This window comes from Coregonus lavaretus (assembly GCF_964263955.1).
Source record: "Coregonus lavaretus genome assembly, chromosome: 4".
Classification (NCBI taxonomy): Eukaryota; Metazoa; Chordata; class Actinopteri; order Salmoniformes; family Salmonidae; genus Coregonus; species Coregonus lavaretus.
In genome coordinates this window covers 42,292,822-42,309,521 of record NC_139991.1, presented here as the reverse complement: position 1 = coordinate 42,309,521, position 16,700 = coordinate 42,292,822, and the positions used below count along the sequence as shown (strand labels likewise).

The 16,700-nt window shown below is 44.9% G+C and overlaps 1 protein-coding gene across 1 annotated transcript in view; it reads right to left on the bottom strand.

Annotated features, from left to right (window-relative positions):
• Nucleotides 1–16,700, bottom strand: part of unc5cb (unc-5 netrin receptor Cb) — a gene marked incomplete at its 5' end in the record, with an annotated part of 165,702 nt that overhangs the window by 58,593 nt on the left and 90,409 nt on the right. Inside the window, one exon of the mRNA XM_084159660.1 lies at nucleotides 6,464–6,607. Within this exon, the coding sequence (XP_084015786.1) occupies nucleotides 6,464–6,607 (144 nt within the window). The remainder of the gene's footprint in view (nucleotides 1–6,463; nucleotides 6,608–16,700) is intronic.

Sequence of the window (16,700 nt, the reverse complement as noted above, 5' to 3'; positions counted from 1 at the left end):
AGCAGAAATAATATAGAGACGAGAGGAGAGAGAGGGAAATGAGGAGAAGGGAGAGAGAGAGAGAGAGAGAGAGAGAGAGAGAGAGAGAGAGAGAGGGAGAGGGAGAGAGAGAAAGAGAGAGAGAGAGAGAGAGAGAGAGAGAGAGAGAGACTGGGCAAGAGGGAGATTGTGTAAGAGGAGGAAGGGGGGAGGGATCTGCAGCACTACAATTGCTAGAGAACAGACTCAGTGGAGTAGTAAGTACACACTCGTACACCCAAACTCCAGTGACAGCACTTTCAACAGCCTGCAATGTCCCTGTTCTGCTTATCACACTAACTCCCTGACACAGGAGCCCATTTAATCAAACCCAGTAACCACATTTAATGAATAGTCTAGAATAACATTGTTCCTGTATAGCAAAAAAAAACATGCTTGAGTTAATGTTGTAGGGTTTATTTTTCTTTCAATCTGTAAACATTTTGTTGAGTACTGTGTGTGAATGTAAATGTTCAGGCAGCTCGGAGAGAAACATTTTTTGACACCAAGTTTTAGTCCATAGTGTCAAAGAGCACGCACACGCACACACACACACACACGCACACACACACGAGTAACTCCCTGCCACAGTGTGTAATCCCTGAGAATGGGCTGGAGGAGCTGACATGAAGCCAACTCTGACTTTCACTGTTAAACCAAGCATGGACCAGCCCTGCTTACAAAGCAATGGAAGCCCAGAGCTGAAAGGTAAGCCAAGCTGCAAATCATATCTGCTCTATAAGTACACTGAGTCAAGGGTTTCCATGAACTTGCCTGTGGAGTTTGAACCCCTAAGCCACCCTCAGAGGACAACCAAGAGAGAAGAATAGCATACACAATCACATACGGTATAGTACTGTATATTTGTGTATGGTGAATGGAGTTCTAGATCAAACTCTCTTATTGTCAGTTTCTGAATAGTGTAAATGAAATGGTTCACTTCAGATATTCAGGTATTTCTGCTGTAGGGCCAGATGAGCATGCCATCAGTGAGCTAGTGATGGACAGACATAGCGGGTCCTGGAAATAACAGGGACTGTAAATTGACAGATTTACAACCGAATATTCCCCTTCAGAAAGTCATAGACAGAGAGACAAGGATAGCCGATGTGGTCGTGATGTCGTGAGAGAGAGCTTCCTAATTTCTTTGGGTCAGAACTCACGAATATCAATTTCTACTCTCAGCATCCATGGAAACCACCCGTTGGGGTCGTTAAGGGTTCCACCAACTTTTGTAGACAGATTCTGGAATGACATAGCATAGGGCTGTTACAGACATCTTGTGCAAATGTAAATTGTCGATTTATGGTTTTAAATGGCTTTAGCATTTTGTTTTTGGATTCTGAAAGAAAGGAGATCTGCTGACACGCAGATTTAAAAAAAATTTAAGCATCGACAGATGGATAGTGAAAGGTATTTTATGGATGTACCACAAAATGTTCCTCCCAGCTGGTTCTGAAATGGCCTCCTCATCAACATTGTAATTTGAGTAAACTAGAAACCACAAAGTGGAAAAGAGTGGATTTGATGCCCACATCCACACTATGTGACTGCTCCCCACTGGCATGTCTGAATCTGCTGCTGACATAGAGAGAGAAGGAAGGATGGAGAGAGGGCAGAGAGAGATAGAGAGAGAGAGGGCAGAGAGAGATAGAGAGATGGCAGAGAGAGAGAGAGAGAGAGAGAGAGGGCAGAGAGAGATAGAGAGAGAGAGGGCAGAGAGAGAGAGAGAGATAGTGAGAGAGACAGAGAGAGAGAGAGGGGGGGGGGGAAGGGGGGATAGAGAGGGAGGAAGCGAGAGAGAGAGAGAAAGAAAGATGCAGGCAAAGAGAGAGCGAGAGAGAGAGGATTTAAACCAATGCTATTAAAGAGTTGTGGTGTTGTGCAGCATACCTTCAGACTGCACACTGAAGGAGAAAGGAATGTCAAGAGAAGACTCTCCAGCTCACTCAGAAAGCCTTTGAAATGCCAATACAATAGTACAGCCATTGGCAGAGTTTGAATACATAGGAGGATGAGCATTTAACAACTCTCCAGTCATTCTCCATGTTGTAAGACTGTCCGGGAGACATTTGGAACTATTACAGAAGAAGTCTCAATTCCATTACATAAATATAACTCTGTGAGTCACTCAGTAGCAAGCCTGCTCTGGGATTTCAGGTTATAAATGTTCATTATCTCTCCAGTCCCTACAATACAGACAGTCTGTCCACCCATTTGATATTGAGTCCGAATGCCTCTTCCCAAAGCTGGACTTCAGTTGGTTTCATGATCTCCTGTCTGTTAGAGGAATATCAACAGAGAGAGAAGTCCAACTGGAATAGAAACATTTAATTGATCATCGCACTGCTCCATATCCCCTGCTGGAAGAGAAGAGCTTAACTCTGAGATGTTCTCATAACAAAATACATCACCACCAGACTTTAGCCAAAACCCTGCTGTACAACATAACAGCCATATCAGCACCAGAGACCAAATAGCCCTGAAATAGAAATACTAGGAGAATTGAAGTTCCATTTCAACCTTATGTCTGTCTTTAGGGGGATATCCATAAAAGTTTGCATTGAAAGCAATTTCCGTAAAGATCAAGTATGAAATTAATAGATTGGATAGCGCATATAATCTTGAGTGGAACGTATTCAGATGTAGCTTTGGGGAATTACGGCAGTATGCTTTCTTTATCAGAGAGAGAGAAAAAGTGTGTGAGAGAGAAATGGAGGAACAGAGAGTGAAATGAATAGCTCCTGAGCTATATTTTTGAACCATGTCTCCTTACTCTCTGTTCTCCCCCTCTCCCAGGCTCAGGCGATGTGGAGCTGGGTGCGCAGCAGGGTATAAGGCTGAGTAGACATTCCTGTGGGAGTCGCACCATTCCCTGTTACACCACAGAAATATCTATGCCTCCCCAGGCCTCCCTACAGGCCCCAGCTACCACCGCATTTGACTGCCATTACGCTAAGTGCATGGTGTTTGGCTACTTGTCATGCTAAATTACAGAAGTCTCACAGTTATGGGTTTCATTTCAACGCATTCTCTCCCTCACTTAATAAACCAATAAACCCTGATGCAGATGTAAACTTGAGGACTGGCGCCCAGGGAGAATTACCAAGGTGAAACTTAATTAGATGAATGTGAGCTTTACTAGTTTTGTGAAAAATAACAACGCCACAAACACATACAATTTCAGCTTCTAGGTTCAGTATAACGGGTTTATTTCCCTAGGTCAATTGAAGGACATTTTTTGTTGCTTTTTACCCATTTCAAAGAAACACTAGTGATCATTAAGATAGAACTATAGGCATCCCCCGACCTGTACGTCAGGTCAAAGGTAACCATGGAGAGGGAGGTGGAGTCAGATAAATCACTGGCCAATGAGAGTCCATGTCATCGTGGCAGAAGGGAAACATGGGCTGCAATAACTCACAATAACACACACCCAAACGCACAACAAATCACAGTGGGGGGAAAATAATCCCCCGGGTCCAGAGTGCACAGCCTTTAAGATGCCACTCGTCTCATAGTGTTAACATTGATCACTGTATGCCCCCCCCCCCCCACCACCACCACCACCCAACCACCACCTGAATTTATCAGCCCTGAGTGTTACTTAGCCCCTGATTAAACCATCTGTTTGTGGGAGGCGGACAAGGGGGGGACCTACCAGAGTTTCCATTAGTCTCCAGAGGGACCGTGGCTGTCTATGAGGTGGCCTGGGTCTGCCAGGAAGCCCAGGAGAGAGAGGAGCTACAATAATCCATTCAGGACAATCTAATAGGGGGGCAAGAGGGATCCATTCTGATAGTAGAGGAAAGGGGATCCATTCTGATTTGAGGGAAAGGTTAGCCCTGGCAGGCTGCTGATGATGGCTGATTATGTGGAGGTGGAGGCACTGGCGGACTTACCATTAGGCAGAAGAGGCAATTGCCTCAGGCCTCACATCATCAAGGGGCCTCATGAGCTGGGCATAAAACATTTTTTAAAACAATAATTTATCAGCTTGAAGCCCTCCCATGCTTCGTTCGAGGCAAAATAAAAAAATAGCCATCAAATTCTCTCTGTTTAAGCTAGAGATATCTGTTTGCATGGGCTCAATCCACCGCATCTGCTGATGGCAGAGCTACAGTGGTGTTTGTCAGACCAGGAGACATCTTGAAAATGGTTCTTCTCACTAAAACGCCTGTAGCGTCCAAACGGTTTGGCCAACAAAATTAATATGACCCCTCTATGGAAATATGATGGTGTTCTCCATTTTGCTCTACGGGTCTCGTCTGAAGGTAACCCGGTACCGGGCCAAAACATTTATAGAAGTGAATGGGGAATTTGCACGTAAAAGGTATGTATGCAGGTAATTCCTTGGTAAAAATATATGTAGGTGCACTGTTGCACCTGCGACACTAATCTAGTGAGCACTGTTGGTGCTCTGCCCAAGAAAGGCATTTGATTGGTTTGACGTGTAGCGAGGCGTCACTGATTTACATCGGGTCACCACCCCTATTTAGCTATTTCTCTGCCATGAACTTCCCCAGGCTTATCCGTATTAGGGAAGCCTGGTTGTCAAATTGGCTAGCTTGGTAGAAACTCAGACTGGCCTCTGCCTGGGGCCTCCAAATCACTAAGTCCGCCCCTGGGTGGAGCTGAAGGTGGAAGTAGAGGTGGAGGTGGAACAGCTGATGATGTGGAGGTGGAGGTAGAGGTAGAGGTAGAGGTGGAGCAGCGGGGGAACTCTGTGGGGAGACTGCATTAGTCAGTGGCTGGCCTGGCATGGCATTCCAACACAGGTAGCCTACGGCTAAAGTAAGGTGGAAGACAGAGCTGGTAAGATGAGAGCAACTGAACTGGCCTTGGTGAAGATATGTGCAATGGGCCCAGGCTTGTGACTGTAGTAGGACTGTATAGCCAGTGTTAACTGATGAGTACTAACAGAGGTACAAGCTCAGCTCTTTCTCAGAGACCTAGTAGTGTGTCATCCTGACAGGGTCCCTGAACGGCCAATAGAGAAGTGACCCTTAGTTGAGGGCCCTCTGACACCCATCACAATGGATTTACGTATTTACTACATACAGAGGGAGGACATTGCAGCAATAAGTGTCCCCAACCTGGACTCAGGGTTAATCCTAACATAGTAAATGTAAATCTGTCTCCCTCCATTTAGTATGATATGTTACGTTTCGTATAGTATGCATTAATTTGTGTATGTCCATCACCCATTTTGTTATGAATTACAATTCGCATGATATGTTACGAATTGCAATTCGTACATTATGTTACGAATTTGCAATACGTATCATCAGTTGCGAATTTCAATTTGTTGTTGCTAATGTTAGCTAGGTAGCTAACACTACCGTTAGCTAGGTGGCTAACATTGGCTAGGCTAGTGGTTAAGGTTAGGGGTTAAGGTTGGGGTTAAGGTTAGGGTTAGGGTTAGGAGTTAGGTTAAAGGGTTAAGGTTAGGGGAAAGGTTAGTAACATGCTAAGTAGTTGCAAAGTTGCTAATTAGCTAAAATGCTAAAGTTGTCCGTGATGAGATTCGAACACGCAGCATTTGGGTTGGTAGACATTCACGTTATATGCCTACCCATCCACCTCAACCTTCCTCCTTTCGTTTTTGCCTTAATTAACCTTCTGACTTATGTAACCATACCCAAATGTAACATATCATACTAATTTGAGAGTCTTGGATTTACATTTACTATGATCCATCTAGTCTATGAGACCAGGGTGGTATCCGAGAGACCTCTGTCACTCTATTGAAAAAAAAGAAAGACTGGACACAACATAGGCTGAAGTCAGAAATGCATATGGTTCTTAACATTGAAGACCTGTGGCTCAGAGAAGATAAAGTGGAAAAAGATCTGTAAAAAGTAGTGATCACTCAACAACCGAAAGACATAAAGCTACTCAGTTTTCTCTCCCTTAGAGTTTCCACTTCCCTTCATGTTTTGATTGGCACGTCCTCTGGGTGACATTAAAATGATTTAAGCACGAGTGAAAAAATATATGTGTTGTTACTGGAAAACATGTTTATATTTGGTATACTTGCCAGTCGAAATACTAACATAAGAAAAGGGCATTTGAGGACCACCAACAAATAAACGGAAACGTTGGCATAAACATGTATTTGATCCTTTCTACTTTGTGTATACAACCCTCCCGGCCTCTGTTTCTCTCAATTTATACAGAATGTGACTGGAGTCTATGGGTTGTTTTAAAGGGCCATTCGTTGTGAGAGCCCTTTCTTGACTGCCTGTCAAACTGTCTCTTGTACACATCATCAGATAAAGTATATGAGAATGTATCTGAACTCTCAGTGACTGGTGGCTTCTTTGACTGTTAAGACAAGGGATGGGGACAGGGACAGGGATGGGGACAGGAATAGGTCCCGGTATGGGGACAGGGTTGAAGGGTTACAAAAGGGGATATGGGTGAAGGGTTGAAGGGTACTCACAGGCGATGCGGACGTGGGCCTTGCGGCTCTTGGTGGTCCCTGCAGAGCTCCAGGCTACACACTGACACCAGAAGTCCTCTGGCCCAAACAGTTCCTCCACCTGCTGCCTTGTGATCTCAATACTGGCCTCTCGCACCACCAAGCCTGCGGAGGGGTGAGAGGGGGAGGGGGAGAGTGAGAGAGAGTCAGTACACAGGATCTATAAAGACGCAGAATCAACACTAGCCTTGGGTAGAGAAAGGGGACATTCAGAACACGGAGCCAAAGCCATTTCAGGGAAATTATAGCTTAATCAAGTGAAATGAATGTCGTCCTCCCTGAGCACGGGCCTTAGGGAGAGGGGAGTGTGCCAGCAGCACAATCTAAAGCTTCATTAAAGGGAAGTCAATGCTAACCTTTCACACATGGGAAAGGAAAAGACATGAAAGAAGAGGAAGACACTAATACCAGATCCAAACAGATACAGTTGTACCAATTCAAAAGCTGGCAAGACCACACACCACAACACCGCTCTTCCATTTAATATTAATACAGTTAAATTATCCATTGCATCGCATCTCAAAATCAGTCCACTGTCAAAAAGGCTGCTTCTGGAGGCTGTTTGACAATGGGTCTCCCTGTGTGCTGTGTTAGCCTGGCCCATATTGTGGTGAGGTGCAGTGGGATTGAGTTGTTGAGGTCCGGGGCTGTGCATGGGCCTGTGGGGGAGGAAGCCTAGCAGCCTGATCAGCGTCATGGCTAACACAATCCTGTTTGCTAATTCCACTGATTACTGCTCATCTGTGTGCCAGGGCCCAAACAAACAAATCAGCCCTGAAACAAACCCCTCTACCCACAGCACAGCTGCCCCTCCAGCTCAGATTACTGGGATAATGCTGTACTGTATGTTTGTGTGTGTGTGTGTGTGTGTGTGTGTGTGTGTGTATAGCTGGAAGTGCCAGGCTGCTTGACACTGAGTATTCATGGATGATTCTTTGATTTCTCAGCCCCTCATCCTTTTATCTTCTAATGTATTACTGAGAGGATTAGACAGTATGGAGGTGGAGGATCTGACAGTTCTCTGACAGGAGAAACATATCAGCACAAACATTCAATACACACAGCAATCTAATACAATGACAGTATAGACAGATAGAGAGGAGTCCTATGGCAACAGCAATGTACCATAAATAACAAACAATGCTGTAGAAACTTTAGCTAACAGAACTATTGATCCACTGTACTGGGGAGAGAGACAGAGACAGAGAGAGAGAGAGAGAGAGAGAGAGAGAGAGAGAGAGAGAGAGAGAGAGAGAGAGAGAGAGAGAGAGAGAGAGAGAGAGAGAGAGAGAGAGAGAGAGAGAGAGAGAGAGAGAGAGAGAGAGAGAAGAGCTGTGGTGTGATAAGGTGGGGGCAGAGATGGCAGACTGAGCCAGAGAGTCCCTTTATAATCCACCATGCAAACTGGATGAGTGTTCCTCTGCCTCCTCTCCTCCCCCTCCTGCTCCCCTCCCCTCTTGCCTCACCTCATGTGCCCTCTACACCCTCTCAAACTCTCTTCTCCTAACAAACAAGTTGAGCTGAAGGTTAACAGCCAACACCACCACTCTCCACTAAATTAGGTTAGAGAGGAGTGTTAGAGAGGAGTGTAAGGTTGGGTCATGTGATAGGTAGATGGTTGGTGGGTTTTATCCCATATGATAACTACCGTAAAACTTAAATGAAACGCAGAGCTTCAAAAAGCCACCTGTCCCTTTAAACACATTTTAAATAAACACCTGTTTCAAATAAATGCTGAGTTTAAATTAATTGTTTACGAGGTTACCATGAATTACCATGAATTGTTTACAAGGTTTAATGTTTGATTAGTTTCATTAAATAGTTCAGTAATGACTTGAAACATTATGGCAATCATCAGTTTTTATCGCCAGTAAGAAACTGCTAGCCATTGGCTGCTAACAGCCCAAGAACACCAAGGTAACCTGCCTAAATTACTACCGACCCGTAGCACTCACGTCAGTAGCCATGAAGTGCTTTGAAAGGCTGGTCATGGCTCACATCAACACCATCATCCCAGAAACCGTAGACCCACTCCAATTTACATACCGCCCCAACAGATCCACAGATGACGCAATCTCTATTGCACTCCACACTGCCCTTTCCCACCTGGACAAAAGGAACATCTACATGAGAATGCTATTAATTGACTACAGCTCAGCGTTCAACCCCATAGTGCCCACAAAGCTCATCACTAAGCTAAGGACCCTGGAACTAAACACCTCCCTCTGCAACTGGATCCTGGACTTCCTGACGGACCGCCCCCAGGTGGTAAGGGTAGGCAACAACACATCCGCCACGCTGATCCTCAACACGGGGTCCCCTCAGGGGTGTGTGCTTAGTCCCCTCCTGTACTCCCTGTTCACCCATGACTGCGTGGCCAAGCACGACTCTAACACCATCATTAAGTTTGCCGACGACACAACGGTGGTAGAGACCTGGCAGTGTGGTGCCAGGACAAGAACCTCTCCCTCAACGTGATCAAGACAAAGGAGATGATCGTGGACTACAGGAAAAGGAGGGCCGAGCACGCCCTAATTCTCATCGATGGGGCTGTAGTGGAGCAGGTTGAGAGCTTCAAGTTCCTTGGTGTCCACATCACCAACAAATTATCATGGTCCAAACACACCAAGACAGTCGTGAAGAGGGCTCGACAACGCCTATTCCCCCTCAGGAGACAAAAAAGATTTGGCATGGGTCCTCAGATCCTCAAAAAGTTAAACAGCTGCACCATCGAGAGCATCCTGACTGGGTGCATCACCGCCTGGTATGGCAACACACCGACCGCAAGGCGCTACAGAGAGTACTGCGTACGGCCCAGTACATCACTCGGGCCAAGCTTCCTGCCATCCAGGACCTCTATACCAGGCGTTGTCAGAGGAAGGCCCTAAAAATTGCCAAAGACTCCAGCCACCCTAGTCAACGACTGTTCTCTCTGCTTCTGCATGGCAAGCGGTACCGAAGCGCCAAGTCTAGGTCCAAAAGGCTTCTTAACAGCTTCTACCCCCATTCCATAAGACTGATGAACAGCTAATCAAATGGCTACCTGGACTATATGCATTGACCCCCCCCCCCCCCACATATTACCTCAATTACCTCGACTAACCTGTACCCCGCACATTGAATCGGTACCGGTACCCCCTGTATATAGCCTCGTCATTGTTATTTTATTGTTGCTCTTTTATTATTTACTTTAGTTTATTTAGTAAATATTTTTATTAACTCTTATTTTTCTTAAAACTGCATTGTTGGTTAAGGGCTTGTAAGTAAGAATTTCACGGTAAGGTCTACACCTGTTGTATTCGACACATACAATTGTGGTTTGATTTGATTTTGATTTGATTTGATCTGCTAGCTAACTGGCAAGCACAAAAACAGTCAACAACTTTGGGAGTACAGACCCCCAGAAATTGGCAAGTATTTTTTTGGAATAGAGGCATACTACGACAAAAGAAACGTGACACATGTGTGTAAATGATAACACATTAGTGCAGGAAATTAAGAAGCCCTATTTCCCTATACACTCCCCATCCATTAATGTAAGAATCATCCTGAGCTGTGCACCTCTCTGTTTCTCAACTCTGTTTCTCCAGAGCATACAGGTAGCCTCTAAATGAGGAGGAGTAGAGATGAGAGAGAGGGGGAAAACACATGGCTGATTTCTTCAGGTTCAGGAGCTTTACACAGTCTCTTTATAGAGACACTCAGCACACTGACGTCCTACACACCAGCTTAGCACATACAACACTTACACTGTGGGCCGACAGGCAAGCAGAGAGAGAAGCAAGCTACTGCCATTCTGCCAACGACAGTGTGTGTGTATGCGTGTTTGTGAGTCCTTGAGCCTCTCTTCAGGTGTGTGTGTGCATGCACAGGTGTGTGCCTGCATGTGTGTATATGAGTGTGTATGAGCCTTTGCGTGTGTATTTGAATGTGTGTGTATGTGCCAGTGTGTGCCTGTGTGTGTGAGTTTCTGTGTGTGTGCATGAGAGAGAGAGCTACTCTACATAGATGTAGAGAGATGGGTCAAGGGTCATGAAGTTGGGAGAATATCACACAGAGTAGCATAGTGAAAATCAATAGGGGTAACAATTAAAAGGGCCAGTATTCTCTATGGGCACAAAGTGTGCCAGAATGAGACATTTATTCAGCTCACTCAGTGTGTAAGAACCCACTGCTGCCTGCCTCTGAGGAAGGCTTTAGTCTCTACACAGCACAGGCCGCAGGCAGGCTGATCAAGCTTGTCATTCATATGTTCATATTTAGACTGAGTGGGTAAGACTCAGAACAGACAAGACCCATCTCTACATCAATCACCATGTCCAGTCAAGACAATCAGGAATACCAGCACTGAATCAGAATAAACTGACTGACTGGACTCCTCTATACAGCAATCACCATGTCCAGTGAATATTGTTGTGTCTCCCGAGTGGCGCAGTGGTCTAAGGCACTGCATCGCAGTGCTAGCTGTGCCACTAGAGATCCTGGTTTGTATCCAGGCTCTGCTGTAGCCGGCCGCAACCGGGAGACCAATGGGGCGGCGCACAATTGGCCCAGCGTCGTCCAGGGTAGGGGAGGGAATGGCCGGCAGGGAGGTAGCTCAGTTGGTAGAGCATGGCGTTTGCAACGCCAGGGTTGTGGGTTCGTTTCCCAGGGGGGGCAGTATGAAAAAAAAGAAAAAAAAAAAGAATAATGTAAGTCGCTCTGGATAAGAGCGTCTGCTAAATGACGTAAATGTAAATGTAAATATGATAGCCGGCTACCACCCGGTACTCAACCCTGAACCATAGAGCCTGTTGCCCTACTTGTACACACCTTTTCTATTCACATACTGACCATATACTGTCTATACACACCATTCAAATACATATACATTTACATTCTTATTTTTACTACTGTACATTGCATTTTAGTTACACTGTTTATGCACACACCACATATTTATTTGTATACTGGATTCTTGACATACAGTACCAGTCAAAAGTTTGGACACACCTACTCATTCAAGGGTTTTTCTTTATTTTTACTATTTTCTACATTGCAGAATAATAGTGAAGACATCAAAACTATGAAATCATGTAGTATCCAAAAAAGTGATTTAAACAAATGAAAATATATTTTATATTTGAGATTCTTCAAGGTAGCCACCATTTGCCTTGATGACAGTTTTGCACACTCTTGGTATTCTCTCAACCAGCTTCATGAGGTAGTCACCTGGAATGCATTTCAATTAACAGGTGTGCCATGTTAAAAGTTAATTTGTGGAATTTCTTTCCTTAATGCGTTTGAGCCAATCAGTTGTGTTGTGACAAGGTAGGGGTGGTATACAGAAGATAGCCCTATTTGGTAAAAAACATCAAGCGCTATGATGAAACTGGCTCTCATGAGGACCGCCACATGAAAGGAAGACCCAGAGTTACCTCTGCTGCAGAGGATAAGTTAATTAGAGTTAACTGCACCTCAGATTGCAGCCCAAATAAATGCTTCACAGAGTTCAAGTAACAGACACATCTCAAGATCAACTGTTCAGAGGAGACTGCGTGAATCAGGCCTTCATGGTCGAATTGTTGCAAAGAAACCACTACTAAAGGACACCAATAAGAAGAAGAGACTTGCTTGGGCCAAGAAACACGAGCAATGGACATTAGACCGGTGGAAATCTGTCCTTTGGTCTGATGAGTCCAAATGTGAGATTTTTGGTTCCAACCGCCGTGTCTTTGTGAGATGCAGAGTAGGTGAACGGATGATCTCCGCATGTGTGGTTCCCACCGTGAAGAATGGAGGAGGAGGTGTGATGGTGTGGGGGTGCTTTGCTGGTGACACTGTCAGTGATTTATTTAGAATTCAAGGCACACTTAACCAGCATGGCTACCACGGCATTCTGCAGCGATACGCCATCCCATCTGGTTTGCGCTTAGTGGGACTATCATTTGTTTTTCAACAGGACAATGACCCAAAACACACCTCCAGGCTGTGTAAGGGCTATTTGACCAAGAAGGAGAGTGATGGAGTGCTGCATCAGATGACCTCGCCTCCACAATCACCCGATCTCAACCCAATTGAGATGGTTTGGGATGAGTTGAACCGCAGAGTGAAGGAAAAGCAGCCAACATGTGCTCAGCATATGTGGGAACTCCTTCAAGACTGTTGGAAAAGCATTCCTCATGAAGCTGGTTGAGAGAATGCCAAGAGTGTGCAAAGCTGTCATCAAGGCAAAGGGTGGCTACTTTGAAGACTCTAAAATCTAAAATATATTTTGATTTGTTTAACACTTTTTTGGTTACTACATGATTCCATATGTGTTATTTCATAGTTTTGATGTCTTCACTATTATTCTGTGTAGAAAATAGTAAAAATAAAGAAAAACCCTTGAATGAGTAGGTGTGTCCAAACTGTTGACTGGTAGTGTATGTTATATATCGATAACAGTCACTTATTAAATCATACGTACATATAGATTGCATTTGGATTACTGTTACAGTGCTATTTGGGTTGTTAATTGGATTCGTTCCGACATTTCAAGATTTCTTAATTTTTGATTATTTGTGTACTTTTGACATTTTACTGCATTGCTAGGGGCTAGTATCATAAGCATTTCGTTGCACCCACTATAACGTCTGCTAAACTGTGTACGCAACCAATAAACTTTGATTTGATATTATGAGAAAGAGGATAATTTACACTCATCATTATATATACACGATGCTAGCTATTGATTTTCTTCTGTGAAATGCTGGGACTTCAAACAACAGGTGATATTCAAATGGGAAGTTGCTTATCTGCCTCCTTTGTGAATCATTGGGACCATTACCAAAGCAAGCTTTATGTCTCATCTTTCTAGTGACATCAGACGGGACCGAGATCGGGGGCGAGATTAAGAGTTGAGCTAGGAGATCAGATAGTGACCTCATACCCTGACATCATACGTTTACTAAGCTAGAACTATTACTCACATTTACTATGTATTGTAAAATGTGATATGGTATCATTACAGTCCTGACTACACACATGGAGGGGCTGAAATATACTTCTGGGATCATAACACACGCAAACGAACCTCTCCAACTGATACCTCTATAGTGATCAGTGATCTGATATTTCGCTACCCTGTCTCCCACACACCCTCTCACACCCTCTCACTGTCCATTACTATGATACAAAATGATTCTCCAATCTGTCCCATTAAACGATAGCTGGCATGGGACTCTGGATGGACCCATTGCAGATGATTCATTATTAATGCCATCATTAGTGCTATCTCCTTTTATTGATCCCTCACTGGCATGCAGGCTGCTGGAGCAGCAGTCACTGGGAGGGGGGGTGGGGGGGAGGCCCCCAAATTAAGAGCAGCACTCCTGTTTGATGCTACCAGACATAACTCTTAGAGGATGAATGGTGAGCTGTGTGTCTCCAGTGTGTCTTACACTGCTACTCTGCTCATACATATAATTAACTCTGGGCTCATTTGTTCAGATCAATGGCTACAGCTCATTGGAGACTAGAGCTGGAGACCAGCACGGGTCCAGCTCTCAACCTCAAGGTTTAAAAAGGCTTCTAAAGGTTGTAATTTCCAGTTTAACATTTCAGACTTGACGAAAAATGTATTTACCCCTACAAAAATATATATTAATTATAATGCACATATCTCCTGTAAGTCGCTCTGGATAAGAGCGTCTGCTAAATGACTAAAATGTAAATGTAAATGAATTCACATTTCCTGTTGCTGCATGATTAAGATAGCACATCTGTAGGTAGCTACAGTTTTTATTAGATGAAATTCAAATAGAGTTTATCCTCATCTTTGGGTCCCATAAAAACCTCATTTAAAATGTTATACTATCCTAACCCCCTGAACTAAATCTATCAATCAAACTCAAATCCGAGCATGATGTAAATCATACTTGGTAAGGACAAAAAAACAACAGTATGTTTTACTCCCTGCCAGCGTTTGAGAGGCTAGATGAATGGTGCAGTTCTAGCGTGGGCGTTCCTCTAGTGAGGCAGCACTGCATGGCTTCTACAGCAGGGCCATGGTAGAGCACAGCACTAATGATGATGTTCCTCAGTCTGGATAGGAAGGAGAGGCAGCAGCCCCCCTGCCCAGCAGCACCCCTGTTGCCTTGATTTCTACACTGAGATAGAGATAGAAGGGCTTTGGCTGGAGCCTGCTGTCTGACTGACAATATCAACATACCCTTCTCTCTCTCCTTCACTTGTCGCACCGTCGCTCTCTCTCCCTCTTTCCATGACTCTCTCCATCTCTCTCCATTGCTCTCCCTTTATCATCACTCTCTCCACCTCTCTCTCTCCAGCTCGATCCCTCGCTCCATCTTTTTCACTAGCAGTCTCTCTCTGTCCATCCCCCTCGCTCGCTCTCTCCTCTAATCTACTGTCATGTTGTAGAAAGAGAGAAAGAGATCATATTTCCTTCAGCAGCTCAAGTAGCTCCAGTATTGACCAGGGCTGCATGGCCAGCCTCTCCTCTATCTGGGCTCCTATTCTGTCAATCTGCGGAAATCAGAGAGGACTGGAGTGGGCTGAGAGAGAGAGGGAATGTGTGTGCACAGCCTGTGGGCTTTGGTGCAGGGAGTGCGGTGTATGTGTGTAGTTGTATGAGTGTGTGAGTGTGTGTGTAGCCTCTGGGGTTGGGTTGTGGAGCGTGGAATGTGTATGCTGTGTGGGTTGGTTTCCTTGTAGATGCTTTTAACACACAAGCTTTCTGACATGATGGCAAGGGGGCACCACTAACTGCTAACCTCTTCTTTGTCAATGCAAAACATTTCTTCACAACAGCTCAAAATCATGTCAAGTACAGCCGCATGTCAAAATGAAAACAGTTTATTTTTCATATCTACACTGGTATATACAGTAGCTCTATGTGTGTATGCTGCTGTTTTTGGAATATGTATGTTCAACCCTGATTTCTGTTTATTTTAAAGACAGTGTGCATGTGTTTGCGCATGAGAGAGGGGGAATTGAGAGTGTCTGTGTGTCTAGGTGCAGGTATGTGCTTATGTGTGTTTTCCAGTGAGTGCAGGGATGTGTGTGTCTCTGAGCCCTGGGATTAAAGAGGGTAAATGCTGTGTGATTGCTACCTGTGGCTACAGAAAGAAGTCAATTTCCCCCATTGGCAGCTGAATACAGCCAATCAGCCGATGGCTGCTGTGTGTAATGCTGTGGAGCCCAGAGGAGCAGATTTCAGTTAGAAACAGCCTCTCCACTCTGGGATTCACCATTCAACCTCTACATGAGGGAGGGCTGAGCACACACATTCACACATGCACACACAAGCACACGCACACACACACGTGAGAGGTCATGCCCGTGTGACAGTCAGGACACACTAGTGCAAGCAGAAAGGACAGAAAGAGAGAGAGAGAGGGAGAGAGAATGGTACCTCTGCAATGGTAAGCAGAAGGTCCAGTCCTTGTGGGAGATTCTGTTGCTGTGCTCACACACACACTTGGTCTGATGTCTTGGACATGTCCTGTCCAGGGTGCGTGTATGAACCATGTATCCGGCTGCTGCTACCACATGGTTTGTGAGAGACGGGGTGGGGGTGAGGGTGTGGAGGACTTGCGTCAGACATAAGCGTTTAGCATCAAACCTGATTCGCACTGTCTCTGTGACTCTGATAATGATACTGACTGACGTACAGAGAAACAGTCAGAGAGAGAGAGAGAGAAGAAAATGGAATGAGTGGAGATAAGGACAGAGAGAGAGAGAAAGTGAGAGACAGAGAGAGAGACAGAGACAGAAGAGATAAGAGATAAGAGATAAGAGATGAGAGAGAGACAGAGACAGAAGAGATAAGAGTGAAGAGAGAGAGACAGAAACAGAAGAGAGAAGAGAGAGAAAGAGAGAGACAGAGACAGAGAGACAGAGACAGAGAGAGCGAGAGAGAGAGAGAGAGAGAAGAGAGAGAAGAGAGAGAGAAACAGATAGAGAGAGACAGAGAGAGAGACAGAGAGAGAGAGACATAGAGAGAGAGAGAGAGAAGAGAGAGAGAGTGTGTGAGAGAGAGAGAGAGAGAGAGAAGAGAGAGAGAAGAGAAGAGAGAGAGAGAGAGACTAGTGTCTGAAGGAGAACAGTATACATCCGTGTCTGTTATGTATCAGTCTCAATGATCCAGTTTCGACTCTCTCCGACAGAGCCTCAGCCTGTGCTGCAGTGTGTGTGCATGTCACAGGGCTACTATGGC